This window comes from Eptatretus burgeri, chromosome 6 (genome assembly GCF_056783735.1).
Source record: "Eptatretus burgeri isolate ZD-2024b chromosome 6, Ebu_testis_v1, whole genome shotgun sequence".
Taxonomy (NCBI): Eukaryota; Metazoa; Chordata; class Myxini; order Myxiniformes; family Myxinidae; genus Eptatretus; species Eptatretus burgeri.
The window spans coordinates 24,032,425-24,048,441 of NC_140966.1; the positions used below are offsets into that span (position 1 = coordinate 24,032,425).

Below are 16,017 nucleotides of genomic sequence, written 5' to 3' on the forward strand. Positions count from 1 at the left end.
AAGGTCACTTTGTCGCAAATCAGGGGAGTCAACGAAACCCTTGTTTTTTTGAGTAATTTTGATCAGATCGTCTTCAAACTTCATGGGAATATAGTTCATGGTCTGGCGCTCAGCTGATTAATTTTTGGTGGTGATTGGCCTTGACCTTCACTTTTTTTTTGTCTGTAATCACATATAAATCACTCTGCAGAGCACAGTTATCATTGGAAATTTTTGTAACTTCGCATATGAGAGGCCTATAGAGAGAGGTCCCTTTCAGCGCATAAAATTTTGAAGGTCAAGGTCACTTTGTCACAAATCAGGGGAGTTGACGAAACCCTTATTTTTGAGTAATTTTTATCGGATCGTCTTCAAACTTCATGGGAATATAGTTCATGGTCTGGCGCTCAGCTGATTAATTTTTGGTGGCGATTGGCCTTGACCTTCATGGTTAGCACCTAAGGTCAAACATATTTGACCCCAAGGTCAAATTTTCAAGTTTTAGGAATCATGTCGTGTAGTACCTCAAATTGAACACCTCGATGAGTGCTTTCTAGATATGTCAAGCTTGAGACATTATGACATCATTTGGTGACGTTATGAGGCAAACGCATATTTTTCATGGTTACTCTGTAGAACGATTCTCATCGGAATCTCTTTTAGGCAGATATTCCTCAAGGAGTCGCTCCTGGTGGATAGCAGCTCTGTTCACCTCAGTGTGACCTTAAAGAAGTCACACGTGGCCACCTTTTGGCAAGATACGGGTCACCCTGCGGGTGACATTGGTTTATTTTTATTTTCGGTAAGAGCACAGCTGAATCTGTGTTTCGACGTGTGCAACGGAACGGATTTGAGTTTAGGGTTATCAATATTTTTTTTGGACCATTGTATTCGACGAGTATTTAAAATTAGACTGAAAGTTATATAAGTAAGGAAGTATAAAGAAGCCGGTAGGCGACGAGGGATTCGCTAGGATCGAAGCGCTGGATACGATGCTTTTCATTCTGACCGATCCACCGGCGAAGATTCATTGCCAAGACGTATTGGTTCACATACAATTGTTCCTCTGCCTGGCAAGATTTTTCTTATTGTGTATTTTGCCAACTGGCACTCCTCATAAAAAATGACGGTAAATAGACACCCTATTTTTGAAGGACTACCATTTGAAAAATAATCGGTTTGCTGGTTTGTGCTGTGGAGCCTCGCGTTGCAGACACACACACACACACACACACACACACACACACACACACACACACACACACACACACACACACACACACACACACACACACACAGACGGAAAACCCGATAAACTTCTCTCAATGCTCTTGTTTGACCACACCTCCTGAGCCACACAATATTTTGCATAAGCTACGCCCACTTTCTTACGCCACTCCCACTTAAATAATAAATAATTGGAGGTGGTGTGTGGGTCGTGGAATAGTTTTTGGTAAATAAATAAATAATTGGAGGTGGTGTGTGTGGATCGTGGAATCGTTTACGGTAAATAAATAAATAATTGGAGGTGGTGTGTGGGTGGGGAATCATTTTCGGTAAATAAATAAATAATTGGAGGTGGTGTGTGGGTCGTGGAATCGTTTTCAGTAAATAAGTAAATAATTGAAGGTGGTGTGTGGATCGTGGAATCGTTTACGGTAAATAAATAAATTATTGAAGGTGGTGTGTGGGTGGGGAATCGTTTTCAGAAAATAAATAAATAATTGGAGGTGGTGTGTGGATCGTGGAATTGTTTTCGGTAAATAAATAAATAATTGAAGGTGGTGTGTGGGTCGTGAATCGTTTACGGCTGAGGTCGGCAACCCGCGGCCCGTGGGCCAAATGCGGCCCGCGAGCTCCTCCCATGTGGCCCGTGGCGCCTTGTCCGGATTTCCATTAGGTGCGGCCTGCGAAACATTTTTCTGAACCGACGGCAAATTTAACATATGTGGACATATGATTCTTCCACATATATCACAGTCTCTGTACGTCACAATAAATTATTTTCGCTTCTCGTCCACTTAACTTGGTCTTAAATATTTTTTCGTTGTTGTTTCAGATGGCTGAAGGTCTTAAGGTTCAATTTACAATTACATTTATTATCATTGATTTTAAGTGTGTTTGTTATTTTTTCGGGTTGGGAGATGTGTTCAATAATTTTCGGGTTCGAGGTGGCCCGAACGTGGCCCAGTGGTCCGCGGCCTGGTTTAGGTTGCCGACGCCTGGTTTACGGTAAATAAATAAACATATTATTAGAAATCCACAAAGACAGAAATGCCGTGATTCCATTTATTTTGGATCCTTTTCGCTTTGGTCAATAACGTTTGGATCGAGGAGAGATCGAAGGTGGAACGACGGTGTAGTTCCTTACAAACACTGTATACACACCTTAAATGACGGTAAATAGACACCCGATTTTTGAAGGACTACCATTTGAAAAATAAAACCTCAATCAAAAATCGGCTCGAGTAAAATTTTCTAAATATCTCGAAGTGTTTAATTCCGAAGTCTCGTTTCTCTACTTTTAAAACTGAAGGACAAGTATTGAAAATACTGTACACGGTTTTTCGGCCACTGCACAGCAACGGGTGGTTATTGGGAACGGAATTCAAACGCGCACCTTCCCAGACCATATGGCACCTGTTGGCAAAGTTTCATCGAAATCGGTTCGCTGGTTCGTGCTGTGGGGCCTCGCGTTGCAGACACACACACACACACACACACACACACACACACACACACACACACACACACACACACACACACACGGAAAACCCGACAATAAGGGATATTTAGCATATATAGCGAATCCAATAATCACATATGTTAGCGACACGGGAAAACATGTTGAGCAGCATAGTCTGTTGGTTGCCATGTTGTCCTGTAGTGTGTGTGCGTAATGCTGTTCATCAAGAGGACAAGTTAGAGGCAGATCTAACTTACCTTTAACTGACTGACCTCGCATTGTTCGGGCTGTAACTCACGTTAGGGGGGCTTGGTTCTTCTTCCCATCCATTGACGCATACTATTACGTGACCCAATAAATTGTCGACACCTGTGTTGTTGATCCTCCATTGGATCTCATTTGGTTGAGTCGCAATATTTTGCATGTATTACTGTTGCATCATCATTTGTGTAAATATCGAATATATAATTATCTCAACTGCTCATCAGCTTAGTGCATGTCTGATGTGCATGCTGAGCTTGCATTTCAGAAGTTTCACCCACTACCAAAGAAACTATCCTTATAGGCCATGGGCTAGATAGGGCCACCGTGCACCCCACCTCCCAACAAAACTATGTTTTTTTGAAGTGTCTGGATATGCTGAATACGAATTTGAATGTTAACATTGAAAATATTGGGATGCACTACCTGTTTTCGCCTCATGGAAAGGGGTACCCTCAAAAATGAATTTTCGTCATTTCTGCCAAAAGCGATTTCTGCACCCAATCAGAATGGCTTCTTGACGACCCATTACACTGTCAGACTACACATATTATGGCTTATATGAAACATAATCTCATGCTGGTTCCATGTATGTGTCTAAAATTAATATATCCAAGAGCTTATATAACATGTTGAGTGCATGTACTGTATCGTCTTATTAACCGTTCATTACTGTGTTGTAGAAGTTTCAATAAAGCTTATTTTTAAGACTTTTTTTTCCTTCTGCCAAATAGTCCAGAATAAGAATCTGACTTAATTTGTTATCCATACATATAGTATCCAAATACAATTTAATCCAGATAACATGAACACACATGATATTATCACACTATAAACAACAGAACTGTATTTCACAAAATCAAAAGCAGGGTTGGGTTTTAAAAATAAAATAAATTGCTGAGAACATTATTCATGTTAATATCGCTGGTATATTCTTTCCCACTCTAAATAATATAGTAATGTATTTTACAATACATATAAATGTGCTACATTCATACTTATTTCCCAAATTCTGATTACAAACAATGATTGAAACCAACATTATATTTACATATAGTAGGTAATAACAGTCTGTAGCATTGTTCCTTTTACCAAGCGATAACACAGTATATCTTTCATATACATATTTCAAGATATTTCTGTTGATATATTATCATGATCATACAGTTTCATTGTATTCATCAGGTAAGTAACAATATCATGAGATTTTCATATCATGAGTCATCCATTTCAATCAATGTCAACAGCTAATGCTTCAGCTATGTTCTTCAATCTTGGTCAGACTCTGAGCTGTCACCAGGTAAGTACTCCTGTTCCTCTGGTATGCTGTCATCGTCATCTGATTCATCATCTCCATCATCACTGGTGTTCACTGATTCAGCAATATCTGTCAACTGCTGTGGGAGAACACACCCCTCATACCAGAGAGGCTCCAGTTTTTGGTTGACAAGTGCCCAACCGTGTCCGTCACCAGCATCAGGGATATCAGGGTTGGCAATCCTTCTTCCATATCCCAACCTGGTAGTTCACTCTCCTGATGTGCTGCTCCAGACTCTTTCTACATGGAGGATGAGTAGCCAGGTCAGCATTACTTGAGTGGGTGAGATGATCATCATCTTTGGCACACAGCTCACTCATTCTCAAGAATCGCAACTCATCTACACTTTGAACACGAGATCTTCCATACAAAGCACAAGTGAACTCATTGAGATTATCCATGAGGTCCCTTGAAACATCCCACGTGTCTCCCAGCCTGGCAAGAACTTCCACAAACTTCGGCATCCTTGAGAGGGTCTTCAATGGCTTTCTTTACCTAACCCCTTGAAAGCACTCGTGGTATCACAACCACTGTAGGCATGAAGTGCCATCAATGCTGTCAAATGCTGTTGGGAATAGCCACGAGATATTACACTGATATCGATGAACCTCTTCTTGTTTCCTGTGCCTGTGTCGAACATGATCTTTAGGTCTGTCAGAGTCAGAGCATAGTGCAGCAAGATGAAAAATATGTCACTGTCTGGACTCTTCACCATAATATTGTTGTAATGATTGCTCCTGGCATATTCACAGTAGAGAATGACTCTGGAATCCGTTTCCTCTTGAGCAGACTTGAGACGCAAAACTTCTCTTCTGCATGTTGAGCGGCCATCTTCAGATGTCAGCAGATATGCTGATCCTTCACAGGTGATGATCACTTGTCTTCCGTGCAGCTTTCTGGCACACGAATCTTGGCTCCAGAGTCGAGTAAGCAGTGCAATAAAGTACTGCTTGTTTTCATCATTGGCTCGGAACTGTTTCCAATCTGCAGGCCTTTTGGTGTTTTCTCCCTTTATAATCAACTTTTCTCCACATCCTCTCCTCTGTCTTTGCATCACCTTCACAGAGTTGGGCAGGTAGCTGTCTGTGCTGAACACAACATTGCCTGTCTTTGGCATCATGTCAAACACCTTGCTGCATATCTGGTTGAAGTTCCCTGGTACCTCCTTCAAGTAGTAGAAGTATGCATTACCATCGAGAATGACGAGCGTCTCATCAGTGGATGGTAGGGCAGCATCGTCACCTTCTTTTCTCAGGTGGGCAAAGGACTTTGACTTATCAGTTTTTGCCAAGAAGCCATCAGCAGTGCCTATACTGTATGGTACAGGAGTCAATGGATAAGTGAGGAGTTCCTCCAGGTCCAGTTGTATGCCTTGCTGTTGGGACTTCATGAACAACTGGAAAGCAATGTTCCCTTGCTGCTGGTATTGGATGACTTTGTTCTTCGCTGTTGTGACTTTGCTCTTCTTGTTCATGTCAGCTAGGGTTTTCAAGTTGAGACGCTTGACTGGCTCAAATAAGTCACGCCCTGTTTCCAAGCGTGTAGCAATGAAGGCATCTTTGGCATCCTTGCCTGCCTGTTCAGCTCTCAGAACATCTTTTTGGACTTCATCAGATGCAGCAGCACCAGAAGAGACAATTAGCAAGTGGTATTTGCTTTCCACCTCAAAGGATTGAGGAAGCTTTCCACTGCTTCCATTGTTCTTGTCACTAACTTCTCACTCTTCAGGATCTCAGCTGGACGAAGTTCATGGTGCTTGGTTTCTGTTGCCGTTCCAGATAACATGTCAGCCATACTAAGGGTGGCATTTACGTACTGCGATCGAGCATGGGTTGTTCCTACCCAGCGTTGATAGGCATCATAATTCGTCAGAATTCCTGACACACAATGAGATTAACCATATGCAATTTAGGATGTGATAACATTGCAGGTATCCAAGATATTGGACCCATTTTGGCATCCAGTGGAATGCAGTTGGCATTGGCATGTCACCTCATGGTTAATTAGCAGGAGGATTATAACAAGAAACAGGATAAAATAAGCTTTATTAAAAACTCTACAACACAGCAATGGGCAGTTAATAAGACGATACAGTGCATATACTCAACATGTTATATAAGCTCTTGGATATATTAATTTTAGACACATACATGGAACCAGCATGAGATTATGTTTCATATAAGCCATAATATGTGTAGTCTGACAGTGCAATGAGTCAGCTAGAAGCCATTCTGATTGGGTACGGAAATCGCTTTTGGCACAAATGACGAAAATTCATTTTTGAGGGTACCCCTTTTCATGAGGCTAAAACAGGTAGTGCATCCCAATATTTTCAATGTTAACATTCAAATTCGTATTCAGCATATCCAGACACTTCAAAAAAACATAGTTTTATTGGGAGGTGGGGGGGGAGGGGGGTTGCACGGTGGCCCTATCCAGCCCATGGCCTATTACGAATGGGGTAATTTCCCCACTTTTATGATGTCTGTGGCATATTTTATTTTGAATATCAGCTTCCACCATTTGGTCCTATATGATACACATTCTCATCGAGAGAATTGGTGTCCGTCTCACACCCCAAACCTCAGGGTGTATGATTTTTTTTTTGGCAAATCGATCTTCATGATGCTCATGACACCTTAGCATCTCTGTTCTTATTAAATGATAATAATGTTAATTTCTTTTGTTAATGTTTGGCCTGGCAGTACTCACTTCCAGGAGTATGATTTCTTTTTCCTGCCAAAAAGCTTCCTGTCCCCCCCCACCCGTTCACCACCCTCCCCCAAGTACAATAACCAGTTTTCAACTCGTGTCCAGTGGTTCAGGAGTGTGTATAAGCAAAAAAAAAAAACACACAAATAGTTTGATTTTTGCATAGCATGATCATTGCCCTGCTTCTATGATAACTATGTGGTTTTGATGCAGAGAATTGTGATATTTTATTATAACTTGTTGATTGGCTGAGTGAGACGAGGTGCACTGTGATTGGCTCATGGGAAGTGATATCAATACACACTTACTGTACCTGTTTATAGTGCCACTCCTCACACTGGGAGTGGCGCTATATACAATACAAATTTACAAAGAGAATTTGCATCTCCACTCTGAACCTCATGGATTCACAATTTTTTTTTACCACCTGCAACCCTCCCTCCTATTTTCAACTCATTCCTTCCAGCGGTTTAGAAATGCATGGAAGACAAACAGCCCCACAATCAAGCAGACACTTCTCAAATTATACCTGTGTCATATGGTCATGTTGTCCAAACGCTTGGAATGTTGATAGCAAAATGGTTCATTGCTTTGTATAATCTTACAGAAAATGGGTGTCATCAACACAAAGATGACTCCCAGCAAGGCATATATCTTAAGGATTGTATTTCCAAAACAGGCACTTAAATCTCTCAAGGATTCATTATTTGCTTGGTACGCAGGTTGTGTTTGACCGAGCTGGAGTTTTTCAAAATCAGCATCTCATGCTTGTGTTTTTTTGGTCCAAGGTGTTTACAGCTTTCTTTAAGATTAAAAGGCTGAGTTTAAGAATTTTACACAATGTCTCTGCATTACTTCTTGGGCCACCCCTCTGGTTTTGTAGGTGTCATCCTGCTGCTCCTAAAGAGACTTCGCCAGATGAAGTGGGACCAGATGTGGAGGCTCACTGCAGAGCGTGAACTTATGAGCATGCTTTCCACATCTTTGGCAGACCAGGTAATTCAAGACATCGCTCGTCTCAGAACAGCTGCTGCATAGGACATCCCAATGTTATTAGGGCACATGAGATTTACACAGACATTTCCTCATGTTGGGTAAGGACGTTTTCCCCAACTGGCCAGTGGAAAAATGAAATGCTTGACCATGCACCTTTGACTGATTTAGTCTCTTGTCTGATTTCATTCTACAGGACATTTTCAATGCAGTTTTAAAGCAGAACCCATTCCTGGTATATCAACTACCATGCTTTTGGAACGTGCAGTTGTCTGATCACACCCGCTCAGAACAGTGTTACAAAGAGGTGTCTGACTTAAAGGTGGGTCTTCACTCTTGCTTCATTTGTTTTATGTAATTTGTTGGCTTGAATAAAAAGGCAAATGAGTTTTTAAAGTTTTTCAATTTTACCCTATTGTGTGTTAATGTGCATTTAAGTTTTTGAATCAAACATTGTGACAGCTTAGTCAGCTTCTCACTCGTATGCTGGTATGTCCGGACTCAAATTTATCGAAATCAAAACCCATAAGTCTGTTAAAAGTCACACATGGTACATCACCGTGTTCTAAAAAGCAACATTACCGCAGTTGTCCGAGCTATTTGCAATCGTTAATGGATGTTACTGTATTAGTGTCTTTTTAATTGAAATTAGTATTGACCACTGTGTCCCAGTATGTCTCTCTCTGGCCTATAAATGCCTCTGTGGTCTAATAACACTGTATAAAATGTGTGTCTAATGGGAAATCAGAACAAATCAGTGTTCGTTGCAAAGACAATATTGTGATACATATTGACATGCAGCAATACAAGTCCCATTTGCATCAGGTTCAGGTTTAATGACCCTGCCACGCTTCAAATCAATGTTTTAAATAGATTTGAGTCTGTAATTACTCAGTAGGAATCTAAGAGATTTAAAATCGTTATTGACTTCTTAGTTGTATTATTTTGCTTCATCACAACTCACTGCACCTCCTGTTGGCATACCTCTGGTACACTCTCAAATTGATTTTTTTAACAGTAAATGTATGGCTTCCAGCTGCACTATCTTCAATGTGCATGTTAAAGATCCTACAATATCTTTGTATAATTAAGTGTTGCAACTACTCTGATGAAATTTTCTAATCTTGTCTCATGAGGACCCCTCCCTGCTCTGTAGCCATCTCAGCAGGCCCATGAGGCTCAATTGATGATCATCCACCAGGAGATCAGGTCGGATTTCAGATTCAATGAATGCAGTAAGAGAAGAAGGGGTGTATGGATAGTGCGAACATGCTCCCCACACCATCCATTCTATGCTTTAAAAAGCATGATACTCAAAAGAGTTTTTTGAAAGGAATATTTAGTACTGCGGAAACTAACCAAAGAATGGATGGAAGTTCATTAACGCAACATAAATGTTGCATTGTGGGGCTTGTGGGTTGGGCATAAAAGACAAATCAGCACCCCAATGGAGTAGGAGTTTCTCTTCGATTCTCATCCCAAACCAGAGACTTTTGAAAAAAAATCAAACCAAAGTGTCAAACATTCTATTTTGATACACTCTGCAGAGCCATAGTCATATTTGTTCAGGTTTAATGGATGTTTTTTCTCAAGTGGGGGGTCTCAAATATTTAAAAGTGGCTTTTTATTTTATACCATATTGGGAAATTTTCATGATGATAAAGAAGTTTGCTGAAAGGTTGGGGGTCCAGCTCTACATTCTCACATTCCTGGCAGATGTCCTTGCTGTGTAGTCAATATACCAGCAGTAAATCCTGTGCAGAAATGTGATAATCCTCAAAAAAAGAACTTTGGTTACACTGACAAACATCTATAAGTGGAAGTGCATTCCAATTCCATTTCTGGGAGCATGGGGAGCAAACCTCCAGAGCAAGTTTTGATCCAAGAAAACTGCACTATGTACCTGAAAGACATTCAGTTAAAAGTTTCAATTTTTTTTTCCACATGATATAAGGTTCATAGTGGAGCACGCACACACATACACACACACACACACACACACACACACACACACACACATACACACACACACACACACACACACACACACACACACACACACACACGTGCGTGGACATACAGATGAATATATGTGACACAGCATCACAATGTTTGACGAGACAAACAGCCATTGAGCATGGGAGGAATGCTGTCACATCCTGGGGTAATCTTGGTACCAGTGACGTCACAATAATTGTTCCATTTGTTTCACCGCACTCAGCGAGGCATTTCCAATGGAAGAATTTCCTCATTTTCAGGAAGCACAAACATGCGCCATGTTGGCAGGTATGTTCTTTCCACACAGAGAAAAATCCAACTAATGTTTATTTTTAACCCTCTCGAGCCCCCAGGGGTTATTTTTTTGTTCACCCAGAACATTTAGTGGGCTCGAGAGGGTTAATAATGATTAGACGACCCGTGAACCCGTTGGGTTCCCGTTGTGACAGCGATTGATAAAATCATTTAAAAAAAAAAAAAGATAGCTCCAGCGAACTATACCGCTGAGGTTTTTTGCAACTTCATATTGCACGTCAATGTGAAAAAAAAACGGAGAAAAGAAAGTCGAAGAAATTATTATGCAGAAATCTTTTAAACACAATTTCATTTATTAATGAACACGGAAGTATTAGATCAAAATGGCGATGTTTATTTTATGCTTAAAAAGAAATCGTTCTTTGTCTATACTCAATGTTTGAGATTTTTTCACAAATCATTTCAAGAAAAAAAAAGATAGCTCCAACAAACTATACCGCTGAGGTTCTTTGCATTGATCAAATTCTCCCGAAGAGTACTTGAATGAATCGGGAATTGATTTTTTAATGATTTTTTTCGTTGCCCGATTTTAACAAAACTTGATACTGCACACCACAGGAGAAAGGTGAGAAAGGCTCACCACAGGAGAAAGCACAAAAAAAAATTGCGCTATCGTGTACCATTTTCGCTGTATTTCGGGAACATACATACATACATACATACATATATACAAGATGAGAGTTTAAGTAACACTGAACAACAAATTTTTTTTTACTGGAGATGTGTAAAGTGATTTAGACTAATTTGGGTACGCTGATTTCAAAAATCATAACCGTATTGCTGTATCACGTCAGGATTTTCAGGAACAGAAATATTCCCATTGCCTAGAAGTCAGGATTTCAATGAAATTTACAAAAATTCATTTATTCATTTATTTCATCATGAATGCTTCAAAATTATAGAAATTACAGAAAAACTCCACTAGAATGTAATTAAAAATGCTTTAGGCATTTGGCTTTGCGTTTGTGCTGCTCTGTGTCAGTTTCACGATGCAGGAACCAGCAGAAATCGCCCATCATGTTCGGGTTGTGCCGCCCTTGGTAACGCGTCTCCATGAGTGAAATCTCTTGGTGGAATCGCTCGCCGTGCTCGTCCGAGACTGCTCCCAAGTTGTCAGGGAAGAAGTTCAGGTGCTGGTGTACGAAATGGATTTTCAGGGACATCCTGGAGCCAAGTTTCCTGAAGGACTCCAGCAGCTGCTGCACTATTTCTTCATAGTTGTCCGCGCGCTCGTTCCCCAAGAAGTTGTCCGTCACAGCTTTGAAGCTCCTCCATGCTGCCAGCTCTTTGGGGTTTAGAGTTGTCGGAAAAGTTTCGTCCTTCATAATCTGTCGGATTTGCAGTCCAACAAAGACACCAGCTTTGATCTTGGCCTCCGACAAGGTGTTGCCAAACTTTTCCTTGAGGTATAAAAACCCACGCCCATTCAGATCCATTGCCCGTACAAAACTTTTCATCAAGCCGAGCTTTATGTGGAGTGGTGGAAGGAAAACCTTGGCTGGGTCGACAAGGGCGACATGCTTCACGTTGTGTCGACCAGGTACATGCTCTTTTCGCTCTTCCCAATCTTTCTTCGTCCAATGATTCTTGTTGTCTCTGCTATCCCAGAGACAAAGGAAGCACATGTATTTCGTGTAGCCTGACTGCAGCCCAACAACAGCGCCACCACTTTCAAGTCTCCGCAGATGTGCCAGTTGAAGTCATTGTACTTGATGGAATCAAGCAGCTGCCGCATAGTCTCATAGGTCTCTGTCATGCCGAACGCGTGAGCCAGTGGGACTGATGGTTTCTCGTTGCCATTGTGGAGCAAAACAGCCTTCAAGCTGTTCTTCCCCGAGTCGATGAAGAGGCGCCAGTCTGCAGGATCGTGATCACACCCAAGTTCTTTCAACAGACCGTTGATGTCACTGCAGAATGTCATCGTGTCTTCCATCTCAAAGAACTCAACCATGTCTCTGTGACGTGCTCTGAACAAGGATATCTTGGTGTTAGGTTCAAGTAGATTCCACTGCTGCAGCCTTGATCCAAGCAGCTCTGCCTTCGCCTTTGACAGCGAGAGATCTCTTACAAGATCATTTAAGTCTCCCTGGTTCAGAAGGTGTGATTCTTGAGTGTCGGGTTCAAAAGGTTCATCATCACCATCCTCTTCACCACTGCTTACAGCTATGTTCTGATCAGCTGGAGGTGTTGGAATGGGGTTCTCGTCATCATGAGGCACAGGTTTACAAGCAGAGATGCAGTCAGCGTACTTGATGTGACCTTTATTCTTCTTGTTGAAGCCGGCGATGCTTGTGCAGCAGAAATAACAATCATCATGATGATTCTGCGGCTCACGCCATATCATGGGCACCGCAAATGGCATGCTCGCGCGCTTGCCCACCAACCACTGAGTCAAGGTTGTGTGACAGCTTGTGCAGCAGATGTGTGGTGCCCAGCTCTGTTCTTGGTCCCCCACCTTACACCCGAAGTAGTGAAAGTAGGCGGCCTTCATTTTCACTGCTGTAGATATACTTCGCTGTTGATCTTTTTTGGTATACCGACCACAGACATAACAGAAGTTGTCAGGATGATTGGTACAGGAATGCCTACTCATCTTTATCTGAAAGAAAGAAATATAACACAAGTTAACAATTGTACGAAATAGACATGTTAAAGACATATGTAAATTTCATTGAAATCCTGACTTCTAGGCAATGGGAATATTTCTGTTCCTGAAAATCCTGACGTGATACAGCAAAACGGTTATGATTTTTGAAATCAGCGTACCCAAATTAGTCTTAATCACTTTACACATCTCCAGTAAAAAAAATTTTTTGAAATTTGTTGTTCAGTGTAATATATAGATCGATAGATTTTGAGATATGGTGAATGGGGAGTTCCTCAAAGTGAAAAACAAAAATAAAAATACCGAGACAGGATAAAGTTTTAAATGTATTAAAGATTCGTATGAACAGAAAAAAACATGAGAGGGTCAGCAGGGAACTGTATGAAGGGTGCTACAATGGGGAAGAAGCTAAATATGGTACAATTGGCGTTGCATCATGTGTGGTGAAAATGGACAGCATGCGTGTTCCTATTGATGGTGTTTCGAGACCAAATGGAACTATCTTGAGTCAAGATTTTTTCAAAAACCATTAATATTTGGATATTTTACAACTTTTTACAGTTGTTTAGACATATTGTGATTTGTGAAGTACTGTACTATTTTTATTTACTATTTTATTTACCCAATGTTTTTTTTTTTACGAAAATGAATTTGCATTTAGCTAAACTTTTTCAAACTAAATTAGCGAAATTGCAACAGAATTTTCAACCCAGCTTAAACTCTGAACGTATGTTTCATTTTTGTCATACTGCAGTAACCTGACATTTCAGTAAAATGAATGCATGTTAAAATACGAGACGGCCCATTGCATTTCTAACGCCTGTAAACATACCCCTTCACTGACATCTCGTTCTGCACTTCCCACTTTACCATTTCAAATACTACCCCTTGCCATACTCTATTAAGATACTCCTCATACTGTCTGGGGCCTCAAGCTTGAATGTGCCCAAGTTGGGCTTTAAAAGCTGAGCTTGAAGTGAATCGGTTTCATACAGCGAATTTTTACCTCCACCACTGAAGGTGAAGGAGGTTATGTTTTCACCCATTTCAATTTTGGTGAAGATCCGAATCTGGATCCGGATAAGATAATTTTTTAAGTGATTCTTCACCATTCAGAGATAGGGCCAAAAACGATATAGCACTGTATAGCATGATATTTCAAAAATGGATTGGGCCTGATATGTTCTCATTGATCAGGCATTGCGTGGCAGAGGTATGCGCTCTACCGAGTTTCCTTCTAGTTTTTACATACTGTACATGATCTAAGGCTCGTAAGTGGAGCTGCCACACACACACACACACACACACACACACACACACACACACACACACACACACACACACACACACACACACACACACACACACACGCACGCACACACGCGCACACACACGCGCACACACACGCGCACACACACGCACGCATACAGTCGAACATACATGACAAAACACTGTTAGACAAGCCAAACACAGCCACTGAGCTTGGGGAAAGTGCTGTCACTTCCGAGGTTGTCTAGGTACCAGCGACGTCACAATAATGGCACCGCTTTTCTCACCTCCACTTCGCAGAGCATTTCCTAAGGATGAATTTCCTCCTCTCCATGAATGTCAACCTGTGGAGATTATCCATGCTCTTAACCTTTTAAATGCTGAACATCAAGCAAGGAAGCAGCACGTACCATTGTAAAAATCTTTTACATGACTCCGCTGGGGTTTGAACTGCTGACGTCCCAGACTTGAAGCGGACACTCTAACCATTTCACCACTGAGTCTGGTCGACTGGGTTGGGGTTGTTAATGTTAAACCCTTTGGTATGACTCGGCGCTGGTTGTTACTGTTAAAACACAAGTTAAAACCAACAAACTGTAAATACTTGTAGGGAGCAATGTGTTTAATACATTCTTGCTGAAAATATGTGCAAAGCATTTTACACCAATGTTCCCATGTTTTAGAATGAGGAATATATTGCTCTTTGCTCGTACAATCTAAAACCAGGGAAGATTTCCAGACACTCCCAATCTTTTTATAATTTAGACCACCATGATTATTGACAATATTTCTTTTTATGAGAGTAATTTGTGGGATACAAACATGAAATTCAAGTCACACTGAACAGACAAATACAATATCATTACATCATCCGAAAATTCTTGATGCAAATTGATCTCACAAGGGATGATTGCATTTCAATTTCACGAATTTTCGCTTCCAACTGCACAATTTTTTTTTCAAACTTTACATTTTGTGTAGAACTCTGAATTAAAAAAAAAAACTTTTGTAATGCCTATATTAAACAATTATGCTGTAATAAACGACTTATTTTCAAAACAATTCTCTTTCACAGTTATGAAATGGCTTGTTTTGCTAAAATAACTGACAGAAAATTTAAAATTGGGATTTTCAAAATCTCCGTTTTTCTGCTGGGCATCTTTAAAACCATAATTGTCATAAAATTTTATATTTCAGGTTATTCATTGGAACTCTCCCAAGAAACTCCGTGTGAAGAACAAGCATGTGGAGTTCTTTCGTAACCTCTACCTCACCTTCCTAGAATACGATGGAAATTTGCTCCGTCGTGAACTGTTCGGTTGTGCAAATGGTAACGATTTGGACAGTGAGGCGGTGAGTTTGACTGGATGTCTCATTCTGCCATATGCAGACAGTAAAACAGAATCTTTCAGCCTGCCTGTGGAAGCAAGAAATTTGTTTCTTTCATATCTGGTATTTATCTGTGATGAGTAATTTCTCATGAAATAATAAAATTAGATCACAGCAAAAAGGCAATTAGATGTACTGTATCTGTAAGTTATTTTTCAAATTCAAAAATAATGTTCAACCATTGACAATTGCGAAGAGCATCGTGAAATTAGTGGCTATTTTGGTGTTTTGGAATAGTTTAGTAATATTTAATACCACAGAATTTAATGCAGAATATGACTTGTATGTATATAAGCAGATGTCACTAAAAATACCCCCCAACAAGAAACCAGGTACCTTCATTCTGAAACATGAAAACAGGTACCTTCTCAGGGATGGCATTACAACTGACCTCCATGCGGTCCATCCTGGGAACGTCTTTCCACCTTCAATATATTCTATCAGTATCCAGCTTCTCCAGTAGCCTACTCAGTGCTGGTGCAACCAAACAGC

General features: G+C 40.7%; 1 protein-coding gene across 4 annotated transcripts in view; it reads left to right on the plus strand.

Annotated features, from left to right (window-relative positions):
* The window catches only part of LOC147024408 (xylosyl- and glucuronyltransferase LARGE1-like), a 406,140-nt gene that overhangs the window by 322,820 nt on the left and 67,303 nt on the right, over window positions 1-16,017 (plus strand). For all 4 annotated transcript variants that reach the window (XM_085884303.1, XM_085884305.1, XM_085884302.1 and 1 more), the window contains 3 exons: window positions 7,840-7,952; window positions 8,146-8,271; window positions 15,334-15,489. In XM_085884303.1, the coding sequence (XP_085740429.1) occupies window positions 7,840-7,952; window positions 8,146-8,271; window positions 15,334-15,489 (395 nt within the window). The remainder of the gene's footprint in view (window positions 1-7,839; window positions 7,953-8,145; window positions 8,272-15,333; window positions 15,490-16,017) is intronic.